Below are 16,540 nucleotides of genomic sequence, written 5' to 3'. Positions count from 1 at the left end.
TAACTATCTACCTCGTACGTGTTTGGCAGAATCGCTTTGCTGCGTGAAAAGCATAATAGGTCTCATGTTAGTCTGGCTGATGGCTTCGAGGGCATAATAGGATCTTCACAGGATCTTCACATTTGGCATTTACGCTTATCGCTACAACCAGTCCTAACACTGGACAGGTGGGTAAATTCCGTCAGGGACAGTTCGCACATGTGTCTGTCAGTGAGTTTGAGAGTTAGTCGCTCCTGGGCCGAGGGTTAAATTTCCCCGCGAGATGGCTAGTCATCTGATGCGACTCAGCCAACCAAAACGCCAAGACAGCATCTTCGGTTTCCTAATTCAATAACCGAACTATATTTACCCTTTTTTCAGACGCGATCGTAGATCGAGGCCCGTCAAGCTGGGCGGAACAACAACCTTAAAAATGATCGGTTTCCCGAAGGAATCGGCCTTTACCCCGGGTTCGGGGTTACGACACCGACTATCCGGAAGGCTACAAATATCCGAACAGCATAGCCATGATCCAAGCAAATCACGCAAATCCCAGATGATTTTCAATCATTGGGTTTACATCTGAAATGCGGCCAAGTGTCTCTACATAGCATTTCTAGCTTTGCACCCGCTGACTGAAGTCTCGTCACTGTATTCGTAACCAAGGGCCGATCGTTTGAATTTTGATGTCACTCTAGCAATTTTGGTCTGCAAAAAGGTTTGACCATTCTGTTCTGTAAAAATATGATGTTTCGCGGAAAAGAACGCATTCTTTGGGGTCACATTTGCTCCATAAAAAGGTGATCCCAAGTACAAATGTCCGAGTCGTCCTGGTCGAATCAGAACTCGTCCAACTTTTGATCTCACACGTTATCACCACTTGTCATGTCCTTGAGGCGGCCACGTCTGCCTACAAGTTTCAACTTTGCAAACACTGCTTTTGATGCCCGCTGGATTCGCGCTTGCTGTGGAAGAAACACCATGCCAGCCCCAAGTGCTGCCAAGGTGATGGATAGAGTGGAGGCAACATAAACAACCCATGAACTAGTGCCAATCTCGAAGAGACCGGCGCTGAAAATGCCCTACATGCACACGCGTGCATGCATTGATTAGCTCCCAGGCCATACGACGAGAAGACTTCAATATTGGAAGATTACTTACAGCTGTCAAACTAGCAGGGGCGAAAACCAACGCTACGATAGCGATTAAGTTGGTCTGCGACGCTTCTTGATGTGTCATCATATTGTTCACCTAAAATGTTACGATCATAATTAGTGAGAAATAGGCCGTGTTTATCGATAGATTACTCATGCCAAAGAATGACCACTCACCAAATTGATCTGTACTTTGGCACGCTGCTCCAAATCGCGGATTTGAAGCTTCTTGCTCTGGTTGTACGCCACTTCAAACTCAGCAATAGCTGCCATGTGAGCTTTGAGTCTGCTGCCAGCCCTTGCGTCTGAGAACAACCAATCGCACTGCTCCTTGCTGACCAACCTTCGCACCTGAAGCCATGCGTTATGCTCCGCATCGGTGGCACGGCCAAGGAAAGTCATCACATTCTCGCACAAATGCAAGGTGGTCATGGTCTTAAGGGGTGCTTCTGTCTGTTGTATCTGTGTCGTCGGTAGACGATGGCTAGTCGCGAAATCCTTCATCCAAGAAGCTGAGTTGGTGGTAGACTCGATCGTGACAATCTTGTCGTCCATTGTTCTTCTTATGAATTCTGAAGAGCGCCCGACATCTTGCATCACAAGGATGAGAAATGCCAGTGGGTTGGACCAGTCGATATCCGCGGCTGGATCCTCAATTGATTTGATAACCTTGACGAGGTCATCATGCAGACCGTCAAAGAAGAGGCATGTTACGGAGCAATGTTGATAGGTAAAGCGTACTCGCATCGCGAGAAACACCTCTCTCACGAGGGTATTAGGCGTGGAATAGATGATTACTACTAGAATATTAGCAATGATCTTTGCCGTTGATACAATTCTCCATACGGATGGATTTCGTGACGTCGTCGTTCTCTTCTAAGAACATCGTAAAAATGCCGCAAATAGAGCGCAAAAGCTTGGGGACTGACTTCGGAAGCTGCATTTCGTCCATGGTCTTTTGAAAGAGCTGTTGGCTGATGCTTAGAGGCTTCACACTTCCATTCCCATACCCGCCGCTTCTGCAGTCAGCATTGAGCTATCAAGTAAATGTGCGTACTCACATGATGGTGAATGATGATGAAGGTTCATCGCCCCCCGCATCCAACTCTGAAGTCGCATGTATTCTCAATTTCTGGTATGAATTCATTAGCTCTCTCGAAGCTGAAAATCTTACAGCCCATGGTAGTCTGTTCACATTCGAATAAATTATAATGTCGTTCTCATTTTCCAATCCCCTCGAACGCACTTCAACCCCACCTAATCAGTGGTGAGCACGGGCACAAAGAGGAACGTCGTGATAGCCCACCATAACTGTGACGTCGCTCATAGCAAATGAGGAACGGATCTTTTCCCTCAGTGGTCTCAGGTATTTCCACGACTCCCTTGACACGCTGTGTCTCTGGTGAATTGATCGCCGTTTCCGTTACAGTGAATGCCTCCTTTTTGCAATGCAGGGAATTCATAGTGCCGTTATCACCGTGATGATGGAGGAAATTGGAAACCGAAGCGGATACATGGGAAGCGACTAGATGATGTGACTTACCCTGGAACTAGAGTCATCGACTCATCGTGGCTCGCAAATGCGTCTACTATATATAAGAAAATGAGTGGTTTTCATATACCAGAGGTCATGTTGGAAACTTTCCAGTTCCACAACTAATAGCTCCTTTTTCCTAGTCTTTCTCACTCGGAATCGTTTGAGGGCAAGGACGTTTACGACTATGGAGAAAGCTGGTAGGCATATCATTGGCCAGTCGCGGCATGTTGTACCATCCCGAAGGCATCCTAAAACGAGCTGAGATGCTGCATATGCAATAGCTGAGACGTGCAATGATGCTACTGGCTACGCATTCAATATATAGAAGCACGGTGTCAGATCAGAAGCGGGGGAAGATGTTGTGAAACAAGAGTGCAGCTGCGCCAAGTACCGTATGTAGATGTCTTCATGCAACTTGCAATAAGAGTCAGCTTGAACTCGGGTATCTCAGGCTGCGATGCATTATTCTGAACCAGATCTTCGAGAGTTGACTACCGTCAAGAGACGCAGAGTAAAAGCAAACCGACGTCAGGTATCCTTTCGCGAATTGCAGGGCTTAAACGTTATTCTTTCGGCCTGGTCAGAGACAGTAAGGACAGTAAGTCGCCACGAAGAGATCAGAAAAAGTATGGGACCTCAAGCGCAGAACGGCAGAAAGATTCTTTTCGACGGATTGAAACTCAGCAATTGAGTGGACATTGACGCTTAAGCTACATCATGAAGAAAAAATTGTTTGGAAATACGAGGAAAAAGTGACAGTACATTCAAGAAAGCTAGGCATCGTCAATGTAACGCTCAAGACGGCGGAAAAAATAGGGGTCGGGGGCGACCAGATGGTTGTGCTACGCTTGAGATTGATGCAGAAATCGGTTTTGATGCCCAACATGGTTCAGGCACCGCGTTCAGAAAATTGACCATCCAAGTAATTTCATCATGTTCTCATGTGCTACAAACTATAAAGCACTAAACAACCGCTACATCCATGTAATACCCTGCAATTCGCACCACCAATCGCCCTCGTTCTCGTAGTAATCAAACTCAGACTTCCCATAAAGGTCCTTTTCTGCGTTGTCCACTGTGCAAACATTCAGGTTGAAGTTGCACGGCTGCATTGCGTCGAACAAAACGCCGTTCGGTGACACCTCCTCCCAGGGGTTGGTCAGCTGCTCGTAGTCGTGGGTGTCGAAGCAGGTGGTGGGCCCAAGGAAGATGTCCTCCTTAGTCAGGCCGTACACGTCTTGCAGCTTGGATGCGAGGCGATGTTCGGGCACGAAGTCGTCACTGCCCATCTTCTGCAGGCGGTACTTGGTCCACAGGCCGTTGGGCTGCTGCTGGCAGTAGAAGGCGCTCCTGTAGTCCTTGTAGTAATCGTTGGGATCGCATTCCGTCATGTTGTAGACCCGGAAGATGAAGACGTTCTGGGCCTGCAGGATCAGACCCATGGCGTTGATGCTGACGGTCTTGTACATCCAGTTCTCGACGTCGTCTTGAGTGAAGTTCTTGTTGCGGACGAGGTAGTTGCCACCGTGGAGGACCGTATTGATGCCCCACTTGGTGTCGTTGATGGGTGCGTCGATGATGTTTTGCGCGTACTGGCCGATGGCTTTCTTATATTCATCCAACTTCTGGCCCATCTGGTCTCCAATGGCCGTCCACCTAACGAATTCCTTGTCCGCGCTCGGCGCCACCAACATACCGCTGACGATGATGTTGTTTCCCTGTACTGCTGAGGCGATACCACCTTGAACAGCTCCGAACACTGCAGTGGTTGGGAAAGCGTTGAGGATGCCGTTCATCCACGCAATGGCCATCTTCCATCCCGTGACGTTGTCCTTTGGCTTCGGCCACAATTCGGTAACCATCTTGGAAAGCCGCATGCCCAAGATAGCTGCTGTGTATGTCACAGCGAGGTTGAGGTTGTTGACATAGTTGTTCCACCCCTGGATGCCCATCAGCGCATACCTAGGTATTGTTAGCGGAAGTCAAAGACACTGAGGCTCAATAAGATATGACGTACCATCCAGGAAGTTGGACAGGGGAGCATGGCTGTCCAGCATTGCACCATTCGTTAACGCCGCAAAAGAAGTTGGGTGCGCCGAGGTAGGCTCCCAGTGCCTGAATATTGTTGTTGGGGTATTGGATGTAATGTTGCGAGGCGTTCGCCAAAAAGCCGTCGACATCTTCCTCTATCCATGTTTGGTTGGAAAGTGCCTTTGTTTCGCAAGTTGCTTGCCGGGTATCTAAGATCGTAGGTCTGGGGAGGCTGATGTCGTTGTTGCTGACTGGGACTGGCGTGGCAACGGTCTTTGACATTAACAACGCGACACAAGTCGCAATTATATGTTGGTAACGCATGATGAGCAGCGAGACAAAACAAAAGAGGCGCTATGACAACGATCAAAACCAAACCGCGACTGGGTATATGGAACTGTGAACGACCGACTGCAGATGAACGCTGAGTTTGGGAGAATCATCAAGGTTTCCCTCGACGATAATATATTTCTCTGGGTTGCCTGGCATACACCCGGCTTATGGCGGCAAATACAGCGGCTATCGTGACCACCATCCGAGGTGCGGTCTAGCCAGATAAGGGGGGATTGCGCAATCGGCAAGGTCCATTCAACCATATCTCTAATGACTCTGGGAACATATTAAGAGTAATTGGTAAGGGACGGATGTGTGGAGAGATATCCCACGCCGAACCGGATGTCCGCTCTCGCGTGAAAGCTTGCCAACGGGCCACTTTGGCCAATGGGAGAGCGTTTGTTTGCGGAAAACCATTGAGATAGGGGAGTTGGCATTTGTCCCAAACGGAGTTATCAGCTTGGCAGGTGAAGGATCTGAGTCGTAAGAATGAAGCTTATCTCAGATGAGTGTCAGCCCTAATGTTGCGATGTCAGGTCCTTCGCTGTTGCCGATGAGACCTAAGCAGAGAGAAAAGGTGATCTCAATATTTTCGCTATATTGATTTAGGGCGTGATAAGGTCGCTTCGCGGCAGAGGCCGCATGATTTGCCGGGGTACCCTAATTATAGAAAGCTAGGGGTCGGCGGCGATGGAAGCCGCAACTCCAGTTGTTGGTTGAGCAGCGAATGAGGGCTCAGCTGACGTCCCCAAACAGGCAAAAAGTTCCCAGAAGGAATGGACACGGGAAGGATTTGACGTTGACGGAATCTGAAGCTCGAGCACGCGATTGCAGCGTTACGTTGAAGTCGTTTGTGGTGCAGAAGAATTATAGTAATTGAGTCAGTGTGTTGAAGTATAAAATATGAGGGCTCTGGGTCTCTCCCAGCGAAAGTTTCCCAGCCTGGAACGGATCGTCCGTGACATCTCCACGTCTTTCGGCAACACCGATCTTACGCCATCCTCGCGGGTTATCTCGTGTCAACCCGCGGAGAGTGGTTTATCAACACATTGGTGTAAATGATCATGCATCGTGACTCTGGAATTATTGATAACAACGGGCGGAGGACCTCAATAGTTGTTCGCAAACAAGTCTCTCATTCCCAGCTTCAACCACACTCATTTGGCGTTCGTAATATCGACCATGTTTGTTAGACTCTTTGTTCTGTTTTGTGCGCTCGCACTTGGCACACTCGCCGATAGACATCACTTCTGCTGGTGCAACAGCGAGCAAGTACCGGACCACGACCTCTGCTTAACGCAAGCCGCTTGCAACTATTATCCGCAAGACAAGTTCTTCGGCGTGCACTACGGCGACCCGAATGCGCCAACAATTTCCAAGATGAACTTCAAGAAGCAAGAGTGCTATGGCACGCGCGCGTGGCCCATCATCCCGCACCCTTTCCTCGGAGGCAACGAATTTGAAGATGCGTGTTACGCTGCCGCGGCGGATCCCGCCGTCGTCAATGCATGCGGCATCTCACCCGGAACACGAACCAAAATTAAGTCTCGTTGTTCTCATGGATTTGACTAAGCTTTAATGTAAAAGGCAAGCCACTTCCGCCACGACCTGAGTGTGGCCCATACTTGCGGAGTGTTCCGTGGCTGACATTTACTACTCAGATACCCCCACATCACCAAAACGGCCAGGAAGCGGCTGGACGCGGTTTCTCACTCAGGTATACGCCAGTCTTTGCGAGGCTTGCTGCATCCCATTCATGGGTTCTTAGGGAGGAAAACAGCACTAGAAAGGAGGATGCAATGGTGTTCCAACATCGGGCTTGTAACTGATTTAGTGATTCGTAGCTTGCGTCCAGCAAATATCACGTGAGATAATTCGCATGTGATTCCCGGCCAACTTTTAGCCTCCAGCCTGTGCGCCTGGTAATGTCGTTTCTGTGCGCTGGTTTTCCAGTTCCTACGTGCAGGGCTGCTCATAACCGCGCCCTTTCACTAACAGAAGAGCTATTTTGACCGGACAAGCCAGAGCTTAGGATTAATGCCTGTCCACAGACCCACGCAGCGGCTTCTGCTCCTGTCTAGGTAGTGAGTGGATAAGGTAGGTAGAAAGGAAGGAATCTGAAACCGCAAAAGAAAGCTGGAGATTTTGGGCGCCGAGATTGAACTTTGCTAGGGCCCCTCAATTGCTGACGTCATCAGGATGGGAAATATGCTAAGATGCGCCCTGACGCGACGCGTCTTGATCATCAACAAATATTTCAGCACTGGCAGTATGGGGAAAAAGCGCGGTCTTGATAAAATCAAAGGTGAAAACGAGCCCTCCGAATGGAACTGGAAGGAGGCAGACAATTACATCGAACGGAATCGCGACCAGCTTGCAATCGAACAACGAAGGGACATTCGCATGTAATACGTTATCTACGCCGGGAAAACATGCGGCATATTTAAGAACTGGGCAGGCCCTGGTGGTGCTGAAGAGCAGACGGGAGGAGGAGTGCGAAGTAAAAGTATTTTCACTAAGAACATACACTCGTGTTTGATCGTTTAGCTAACGAATGCTAATCACGATAGGCATTTCAGCGTCAACCTGGGAGATAGCCGTGAGCCCAATCTTCCGCCCTTACGACTACGACTAACGAACAGCAGATGCAACTTCTTCGTGAAGGTTTCGCTAGGGAGTCCATGGCGGGACATTTGCCGCGTTCGCCAACAAAACCTCAACGCACTGCTGCTGGGTCTTCTGTCAAGGCTGGAAATGGCTTCCCAAGCGAAGCCTCGTCAAGCAAGCGCCCGCGTCTGAATAATCCTTCTAAGTACCCTGAAAGTTCTCACGACGCGTTTGTCGCATCGGCAAACAACGAATTACGAGGTGAAAAGAGCTTTGATGAGGAGGATGAGGTCGCACCGCCACCGCCGCCCGAGCTACCACCCCTCTGTCCAGAACAACAACGCGCGCTAGAGCTGGCAATTAACGGAGAAAATCTGTTCATTACTGGGTATGTACATGAATGAAAGATAATCTAGTGATTAGCCCATCAACTTACAGCTGATTCCGTAGATCGGGTGGTTGCGGCAAATCCCGTCTAGTAAAGGCTCTCTACGACACTCTCACAGCCTATGGAAAGACCGTTCACTTACTTGCACCCACAGGCCAAGCAGCGGTCAATATTGGAGGAAGGACGATCTTTTCATACATTGGATGGCGGCCTGATGACCTCGGCCTGGCCAACAGCACACTTGTCGCGAAGGCACGAAGGAAACACATTTTCTCCCGGATCAAGTCCACTGAGGTTCTCACTATTGATGAGATCAGCATGGTCGAGAGACAAGTGTTCGAGAGGCTCAGCTATGTTCTAAGCGTGATTTGACGAGGTCGATACGAACCATCGGCACACGGTGCCTTCGGGGGCGTTCAGATCATTACTGTTGGTGACTTCTGCCAATTGCCCCCCGTGAAACCATTCAAATATTGCTCCTTCGAGATGTTCGATGAAGAAACCAAGATCCCTTATTCATGCGGGTTAATGGAAACGTCGGACGATCTGCTGCATTATTGCCCTCGGGACAAGAGCCACGGTCAGTTCAAAGATTGCGAAAAGTGGGCTTTCAAGTCTGACGCCTGGCATCATTGCACATTCAAGTATATCCTCCTCTGATCGCTGGGATGGGTCGACATGCTAATTCTATCAACAACCAGAAACATCCACTTGACCACGATACATCGGCAAAAAGACGAGGGCTTCGTACGAATGCTTCAGAACATTCGTAGAGGCCACGTTGATGATGATGAACTTGACCTTCTTTTGGAGAAGCGCCGGGTTGATGGTAATGGGACATTTTTGTTCAGCCACAAAAATGATGTCAAGAATCACAATGACGCGAAGCTCAAATCCCTCGATGGCAAAGAAGTACAATATCAGTGCCTCGATCATACACAACCCATCGGCGACAAAAAGAACAAACGCGACGATGAGGACAAATCTCGATCTCAATCGCTCGGCGATGATGACGACAAACATCGATATCACAAATGCTTGGAGATGAAAGTCAATATGCCTGTCATCTTACTTTCTAATGTGAGATCATCCTATTACTTTGACGCCCATGGACTCTAGAATTGACGATTCTTGCAGATCGATGTGGAGAAAGGTCTTTGTAACGGCAGCCAAGGCACGGTCATTGGTTTCGTACCGCGTCTGGAGGACGACCTCAAGGATCCAAATCCCAAACATTACAAGGGCGATCAGGTTGGCTACGATATAGCGAAAGCACGTTGCAAGCAAATCGGAGTCTTCAAAGCGAATCTGGACACGAAACTATGTAAGTATCCTGGTGTGGCAGAATGCTATAGATTCATGGATGCTTACATGCTTTCCAGACCCCGAAGTTCGGTTTTCCAACGGCGAACGCCGCGTTATCGGCCCTGATTGCAGCTTTCACAAAGTTGTTACTTGTTGGAAAGAGATAGATGGTGAAGTTCGGTTGGCTTTGGAGTCATTCTCGGTAAGAACTCAAATACCACTCGTTCCAGGTTGGGCTATGACCATCCATAAGAGCCAAAGTCTTTCACTTGATCGCGTAACCGTCGACCTCGAAAGTGCCTGGGATGGGAGACTGATATATGTTGCGCTCAGCAGGGCTCGTTCGCTCCAAGGTCTCTGCGTGAAAGGAAGCAGAAATAAATTCAGGGAGAATCTCTCACTTGACCCTGAAGTGGAGAGGTTCGTGAGAGACATTGAAGAGCGAAAGCAGGACGAGATCATATGAGCTTTCGCTGGCTAGCTCATGAGTCATGGTGGTGCAAGGATTAGCTCGGTCGTGTACACTCTGGAGCGAGGAAAGAAAGGGGGAAGGCCTTGTGGCCAACTATTTGTAATTCTTTAATTGCATGTCTTGATCTTTGGACATGCTGTCTTTTCGTCTCCCATAATTACATTCGTGCAGCACTTGCATCAATCAGTTGTCGAAGGTTTTATGAGAATGTAGCACCCTTTTGCTACTATCCGGTGCTGTCAACTGGGAGACTGTGGGGCTAAGGCTGGAGTCGTGCCAGTCACGGAGGAACATTTCGCTTTTTCTGCTCCCAGAGCCGGCGCCATCGAGGCTGACATCGTTTTGGACAGAGAGAAGGACATTGTCTCGCTCAAAGATTAGACAGTTGCACTCAGCAGTGTATGTGAAGGTACCTATGCCTAGAAATAATGATGCCGATGGCTTCCTGTTCAACTTCAAACTGATCACAAGCTTTATGCAAATAAACATAGCCACTCCTCGATCCATGACGCTTAAGGAAATAAGAACCTGCCTCCCCCAGTCCTGCCTACAGCACCGTTATCTCTAAGGACCTGTATCGTTTCATCGTGGCCTCCAACCGCGGCGCTTTGAAGTGCAGTCTGGCCTTTTCGTCCCTTGAAGCTACAAGCATTCACATCAGCACGGGCTGCCAACAAGCGTTTGATTATGTCCACATGGCCTTTCTCGGCTGCGGCATGTAAAGCCATCCCATCTCCGTAAATGCCTCCCAGGGCGTAAACATTAGCGCCTTCCTTGATAAGAAGATCGACTATCTCGAGATGACCTCGTAGACATGCCCCTTGAAGAGCTGTGTAGCCCTTGTACTTTGCTGAGGCACCATTGATGTCAGCCCCATGTTGGAGAAGAATCTTCAATATCGTCATGTAGCCGCCGCCTGCTGCAGCCTGTAATGCCGTGTAACCTGCCGTTGGTGACGGCGGAGCATTCACGTCGGCTCCCAATCCCAGTAGTCGGCTGACCAAATGCTCATGTCCTCGCTCCGCTGCTGCCTGAAGTGCCGTTCTTCCGTTGTACCGGGTCACGACAACTGACGACGCTGGTGACCCGTGTGTCGGATGCGCAGGCTTCGACAACACCTCGTTGACCTTTGCCCCCGCACTGAGCAGAATGTTCACGACCTTCTCGTCTCCATGCCCGCAGGCGATCTGCAAGGCACTTCTTTGGAAGTTGTTGCCTCCGCAGAAGTGGATATCGGCCCCGGCGTCAACCAGCATCTGCACCGCCTGTTCGTGGCCGTGCATGCATGCAGCCTGGATGGCCGTCTGTCCGTAGTAACCGCGCGGGGGATCGTTAACGGCCGCCGGGTTGGCGGCAAGGATTTCCCGGATGTTTTCCAATTCTCCGCCTCTGGCGGCAAGCTGCAACGGCGTCCAGCAATATTCCTCTCCGTCGTCGGTCTGCAGGGTCGGGTCCCATGCGGCGTCCAGAGGCGGCAAAGACTTGTGCATCATGTGGCTTCAGTGGGTTGCCAAAGACTCGACGTAGCAGGCGGTATCGTGGGATCCAGAGGGAGTCATCCGACCCAGGAGCTATGAAAGGATGGGGTTGAGTTGTGGTACTATACAAAATGACAACAATACAGGTCAAGTAAGCCAGTCAGATTTATTCTGGAAGGCGCATGCACTGAGTCGTAAGCTGTTAGGGAAAAGCCACCTGCACGTTGTCTGGCCAAGGTCGTTAGATTATCTTACATGCGCTAGCTCGCTGAATCCTGGTGATTATCGGGATCCGGGACAGGTGTCATCATCAAGATGCGGGGGTCAAAAACGGCAGGGGTCTGGAGCGAGATAAACGGTTCGAGGGATCTCTTTCTCTCTCGATGCTAACTCTGGTGCACTATCGGTCTCCGGTCCGTTCTGAGTAGGATTGAAGAGCCCTTGCTGGCTTCTGTGCTTAAACACTGCGCACGCCGCAGGGTATTAGCAGTGCCTCAACCAGCCATTCACAATACACCGAACTTGATATCGGACCCGGTGTCTCAAAGTATGAAAGCAGCCCATCCCCATTTTATTTCCTCTACTGAACTCAAAGAAGAACAAAAATAAATAACACACGATGGAAATCAGCAACGGTAAAGACAGTGTGGCCCATCCTCAGCCATATCTCAATCCACCATCTTGCATCCTCCATCCAATGTATCGACAACCCCACGTGAGCATAGGTCATGTACGTGGCGTTCGTGACCTCTTATTGCTGTTCAAGAAGGTCTAATCCGATTCAAAGCACCCCGTCCATGCCGCAAGACCAAGCGGCGTGATTTGATCCTCGGCCACATATTAACCGCAGAGGGCCTTGGTGTAGCAGGCGTCGTCGAGGAACCTGCTAGCAGCGGTAAAGGCGTTGTCAACAGGAGCGCACTGGCGAGCCTTGAGACGACGAGCGCCGACAGAGAGCTCGCCGTTACCACCGCAGCCCTCGCCGCCCTGGGCGAACGCATTCCAAGGTGAGAGAGTCCAGGCACGATGGCCAGCAGGGAATCCAGCAAGGCTGGGCTGGCCGTTGTTAGGCCTCAAGCTGTTGTAGATCCTGCCCTCGTACACATTGTTGTCTTCCATGCCGGCAGCATCGGCGACGCCGTTGGTGTAGTGTCTCCAGCGGATGACCTGATCCCAACTGAAGCCGCCGAGCGCGGCGTACTCTTGCTCGTTGGGGTACGGGCTGAACTGGCCAAGGGTGCCGGAGACCTGGATAAAGTTGCCCGCTGCCGCGATCTCATAGACATAGCCGTTGCCGCCAAACATCTGAGTGAGGAACCTGACAGCAGTGTCTTCGCTGGCGGTGGTCGAGACATAGCCGTCATTATCACGGCTAGCACCGCTTTCGGCACCGACGGCATGGTTGTACATGCTGACATTCGGGGTAACCTCAAGGAAGCGGCTGGCTCCCCTGGGAGCAAAGTTGCCAGCGGCGCGCATCTCAGTCGGAGTTCTGGTATCGGCACGCCACACTCTGAACTGGGCATTGCACAGAGCAGTCCACAGGTTGAGGACAAAGAGGATGAGAATGTTCTTCTGGAACACCATGTTGGCGGTCTGTCGTGCAAGCGACAAGACAAGTAGTGACAAATGAGGGACGGTGTAAGACAAGGCTTGAGAGAGTGGCTAGTGTTGAGTAGCGAATGAAGTGATGATGATAATGACAGAAGGAATCAAAAGGAGAGAAGGCGTCCTGATTTATACTTCTCCAGACGCTCATGATGCTCAGCATCTTCTCACTGCTCAACTCTGACGACTTTGACGTGGGCAGTACTTCTCTCTCAGCAAGATGTCATGCTCGTAATTTTGGCAGTGAGCTTCATGGTGGCTGAGTGTCGTCGACTCAAGAGACAGCGTTCTTTGGATTTCGAGGTCGAATGCCGGCACTATGACTAGGTTCAAGCCCAATCTTGGCTCCGCTCTTGGTGTTCAGTACTTCGCTCTCAACATGACGCCGTTCCCGAAATCTTGGACACGAGCTTCCATGTCCTGGTGGCTGGGTATTGTGACAACCCAAGAGACAACTGTTGCGAGTGCGATATCAAAAGCACGCACCATAACTAAGTTCAACCTCAAGCTTGGCTCGTACGAGCATATTTAGATTATTAGACACAAGCTGCGATGCCGGCTTTATTCCGAAAATATTTCAACTTGATTGAGTCGAACGCTCTCGAACGCTTGGCATCGCAATCCGACCTAGTGTAGAATAGCTCAAACGCTGTACCCCACTCCATCTGTCATCAAACAACCTTCCTCGACTGCTGGGCAGACGGAACAATGCTCGTTATTGAACTAGGTGCTAGCCGGTCAAATCGTACGCAAAAGCGGAGAATGATGTCCTCGTAAGGCTATGTTAAAAAGCTCTTTGAGACAGATTTCCCCGAGATCTCCGGAGCACACATCCACTCTCTTTCATGGTCCCAAGTTGTAAAGGCAACCACTGCACCTTATCTCGTCATCTCACACATTCAATCTCTCAGACGCTACCCACTCCTGCATCATTCGCGCGACCATTACTGGACTACAAGGCCTCTTTCCGCAGACCTGCCGCGCCGCCCGCTATCAAACTCCATCCCGTCAGAACATCATCATCATGAAGAACCCAATCACTACGCCCTGGAGCCTCAGCGCCTCTCGCAACGACGTTGAAAAGCTCCTCCGGGGCTTCCGGCCGGCGGCGATGGAGGACCGCTGGATGTTCCGCGCAGACGAGCCAGACGTCCGCGGAGACTTCGTGGTCCATGTGCACAGAAGCTGGACTGGGGACGAGCTTCTGCGCATAAACGTGGTCTTGGCGGCTCCGGGTGGAGGTGCCCCACCAGCAAACACTGACGAACCTCACGCTTCGATAACCGACATCACGTGGGACAGGGGGGACGGCGGTTTTCTTTCTACCGAGGCGGAGGCTAAGGAACTAGCAACTGCCCTGTTACGGAACGTGCTGGGGTGTGACTTGTGAGCTACGCTGGATGAGGCAGTGTGTTCGCTTCCAGACCAGATGCAGAGGGCATTCATAGTCAAAATATACCGAGACCGAGGTCGCTTATTGTTTTCGTCAAAGAAATAGGATGATTATTTCTCCCGTGTCATCAGAGCTGTTGAAAGTGTCGTAACTATCGTGCATGTTTTCCCACTCAGTGCGTGCTGCTGGACTGCAGTACTTGAGATGATGACTGGCGAAAGTCTTTCCCAACTTTGCTCTTCCATAAGACTCGCAGTTCTCCAAAAGGAAAGTATCAATATTTCCAGATTAGATGAACCTTCCGTCTTCTACAATCGTGTTGTGGAGTCCACCAGCAGTCAATGGAATAGCCTTTCTTAGTCTGTGCAGACGCAAGCTAGTCGATCTTGGCCTTTCAACTAGGTTTGACTGGTCTGACGTTGCCCAGATCTTGTCAACCATGTTCAGAACGACCGTTTAAGGCATCGTCCATCACAATTTAAAGACGGAGTAACCCTTAGCAGGGCTGCAGCGCCAAGATGCATCATGTGGATTTGGACGTGCAGATATTCTCCGTCCCGGTCCGCGGGTTGTCGCCGGCAGTCCAGACTCCAGTGCGGTTCGTCCCCACACCCGCCATCCGAAGGGGCCGAAGGAAGGGATGAAAAAGACGGACGGCATATTTTTCTTGGCGGAGGCGCAATGCGCCAGTTTTCCAGCAGTGTCAGGCTATTCTATGAATCGCCATTGATTTGGGCAGTAAGTTCAATTATCCTGAGTTTGAGCCCCGTACTTGCCAAGTCCGGCCTTCGACCGAACCATCTACAATACACGCAGCTCTGGAGACATCTCAACCCAGAATCAACGTCTTTTCAAGATGTTCATTGGTACCAGAGGTGTGCTAGAGTCTACTTCTTGAGTCAGCTGGCTTGCTCTGTCTATTTCGGTCTTTCCGACGATATCTCTCAGTCCTAGCAGGGCACATCTGACCCGAAAACGAGGTGTCTCGGTCAGACGTGCCTTCTCTCACCCAGATAGGCATACCTGACCCGAAAGTACTCGTATCCTGCAATACTAATAGGCATCCTGTCTCGCACTTTGTTGAATAAACCAGAACACTCATTCACCAGCCACCAGCTTTGTCTCTTCAACTCCACTTTCACTTCAAAACTTACACCGAACACTCGTTTTACTCATCCACCCTCAAAATGCGTGCCGCCGCCTTCATCGCCACATACTTCCTCGCTGCAAGGTTCGCTGATGCACAACCCCGTCCAATCCAGTCTGTATATAGCTAACCACAAGCACTGTCTTACAGCGCTGCAGCTCAGACGATCTACTGCTGCAGCTCCAACGAGAATGACCAAATTGTGTACGAGACAGATGAGACCGCTGTCTGCTGCCAGAGCTCTGGGGGTCAACTCCAAGGTGTAAGTTGGTTGAGAATACACCGGAAACTCTGGCCAGGGGCTAACCCTGTGTGATTGTTAGGACGAGTGTTTGCTGGAAGTAGGACGCTTTGGATTCAGCCAATGCTGTCGTCAGCAGACGGTCTTCACTTGTGATTTCTAGTCTTCAACGACCGCTGATGCAAAGATAGTGTACTGAAGCCGAAGTACCGTTGGGTGATTGTTCTGTGTGGATGATAAATCCTGGAGGGATTTTCCACGGTCATGTATCTTTGTTAGAAGCAGATATACTCTTCATCATGTTCGTTGCGAAATACCATTCCCATGGTTTGAGAACTTTAGACTGCACCTTAACTCTATCCCTGTTAAACTCTCATGATGCCATGCCCTTGCTGATTAAAACCCCACATCTTTAAAGGAGCAGATCCATAAATGTTGATGGTTATCTAGGACTAAAGTGGTAGTCGGGTGGGTGACGACCGGCGAACTTCCGGTATCGCCGTCTTGGCTCCACGTAGGGCTGTAACCTCTCATCAAAAAGTGCGGCGGACATAGCTCAGTTGGGAGAGCGTCAGACTGAAGCGGGTTCACATCCGGGAAACTTCATTCAATCAATCTGAAGGTCGTGTGTTCAATCCACACTGGCCGCATACTCTTTTGCTTTTGTCAAAGAATTCCTTTTGCTTCCTACTTATTCCATTACACCAAGAGACACTCGATGCAGCGGTTTGTTTGGATCGCTCACAGGGAAGTAAGCAGCAGATGAGGTGTAGATCATATGTGCTGTCCCTCCTCAGCCATTATCCCGGGATCTCAGATGTCTTCCAGGCTGCTGTTGAGACATCCTGTGGCGAGACCCCTCGGGAT

At 50.2% G+C, this 16,540-nt stretch overlaps 9 protein-coding genes across 9 annotated transcripts; 5 read left to right on the top strand and 4 right to left on the bottom strand.

The window, feature by feature from the left end:
- Nucleotides 1-842: 842 nt before the first annotated feature.
- CGGC5_v001635 (uncharacterized protein) lies at nt 843-2,019 on the bottom strand (the record flags this gene model as incomplete). Its single annotated transcript, XM_032026090.2, has 4 exons — nt 843-1,061; nt 1,141-1,230; nt 1,311-1,930; nt 1,980-2,019. The coding sequence occupies 4 exons, from the start codon at nt 2,017-2,019 to the stop codon at nt 843-845; spliced, it is 969 nt and encodes a 322-aa protein (XP_031877445.2).
- A 1,625-nt stretch (nt 2,020-3,644) lies between these two features.
- CGGC5_v001634 (uncharacterized protein) lies at nt 3,645-5,025 on the bottom strand (the record flags this gene model as incomplete). The annotated part of the gene is made up of 2 exons (XM_032026089.1): nt 3,645-4,632; nt 4,688-5,025. 2 exons carry the CDS (start codon nt 5,023-5,025, stop codon nt 3,645-3,647), a joined length of 1,326 nt encoding a protein of 441 aa, XP_031877437.1.
- A 1,191-nt stretch (nt 5,026-6,216) lies between these two features.
- Nucleotides 6,217-6,606, top strand: CGGC5_v001633 (uncharacterized protein; the record flags this gene model as incomplete). The annotated part of the gene is made up of 1 exon (XM_032026088.1): nt 6,217-6,606. One exon carries the CDS (start codon nt 6,217-6,219, stop codon nt 6,604-6,606), a length of 390 nt encoding a protein of 129 aa, XP_031877444.1.
- A 627-nt stretch (nt 6,607-7,233) lies between these two features.
- Nucleotides 7,234-8,401, top strand: PIF5 (ATP-dependent DNA helicase PIF5; the record flags this gene model as incomplete). The annotated part of the gene is made up of 5 exons (XM_066150860.1): nt 7,234-7,303; nt 7,493-7,540; nt 7,605-7,633; nt 7,680-8,029; nt 8,092-8,401. 5 exons carry the CDS (start codon nt 7,234-7,236, stop codon nt 8,399-8,401), a joined length of 807 nt encoding a protein of 268 aa, XP_066009667.1.
- Nucleotides 8,402-8,515: 114 nt separating this feature from the next.
- pif1-4 (ATP-dependent DNA helicase PIF1) lies at nt 8,516-9,715 on the top strand (the record flags this gene model as incomplete). Its single annotated transcript, XM_032026087.2, has 5 exons — nt 8,516-8,673; nt 8,731-9,109; nt 9,167-9,353; nt 9,412-9,536; nt 9,671-9,715. The coding sequence occupies 5 exons, from the start codon at nt 8,516-8,518 to the stop codon at nt 9,713-9,715; spliced, it is 894 nt and encodes a 297-aa protein (XP_031877438.2).
- A 603-nt stretch (nt 9,716-10,318) lies between these two features.
- Ripk4 (Receptor-interacting serine/threonine-protein kinase 4) lies at nt 10,319-11,296 on the bottom strand (the record flags this gene model as incomplete). Its single annotated transcript, XM_032026086.1, has 1 exon — nt 10,319-11,296. The coding sequence occupies one exon, from the start codon at nt 11,294-11,296 to the stop codon at nt 10,319-10,321; it is 978 nt and encodes a 325-aa protein (XP_031877443.1).
- An 828-nt stretch (nt 11,297-12,124) lies between these two features.
- On the bottom strand, nt 12,125-12,871 carry E2AA-1 (Heat-labile enterotoxin IIA, A chain; the record flags this gene model as incomplete). The annotated part of the gene is made up of 1 exon (XM_032026085.1): nt 12,125-12,871. The coding sequence occupies one exon, from the start codon at nt 12,869-12,871 to the stop codon at nt 12,125-12,127; it is 747 nt and encodes a 248-aa protein (XP_031877405.1).
- A 1,045-nt stretch (nt 12,872-13,916) lies between these two features.
- CGGC5_v001628 (uncharacterized protein) lies at nt 13,917-14,282 on the top strand (the record flags this gene model as incomplete). Its single annotated transcript, XM_032026084.1, has 1 exon — nt 13,917-14,282. One exon carries the CDS (start codon nt 13,917-13,919, stop codon nt 14,280-14,282), a length of 366 nt encoding a protein of 121 aa, XP_031877442.1.
- A 1,190-nt stretch (nt 14,283-15,472) lies between these two features.
- On the top strand, nt 15,473-15,836 carry CGGC5_v001627 (uncharacterized protein; the record flags this gene model as incomplete). Its single annotated transcript, XM_032026083.1, has 3 exons — nt 15,473-15,516; nt 15,583-15,694; nt 15,756-15,836. 3 exons carry the CDS (start codon nt 15,473-15,475, stop codon nt 15,834-15,836), a joined length of 237 nt encoding a protein of 78 aa, XP_031877441.1.
- Between the last annotated feature and the right edge of the window lie 704 nt (nt 15,837-16,540).

Source organism: Colletotrichum fructicola (genome assembly GCF_000319635.2).
Source record: "Colletotrichum fructicola Nara gc5 chromosome Unknown KSG_Nara_v1_contig01, whole genome shotgun sequence".
Classification (NCBI taxonomy): domain Eukaryota; kingdom Fungi; phylum Ascomycota; class Sordariomycetes; order Glomerellales; family Glomerellaceae; genus Colletotrichum; species Colletotrichum fructicola.
The sequence above is the reverse complement of the archived record's forward strand: the minus strand, read 5'-3'. Positions and strand labels throughout refer to the sequence as shown.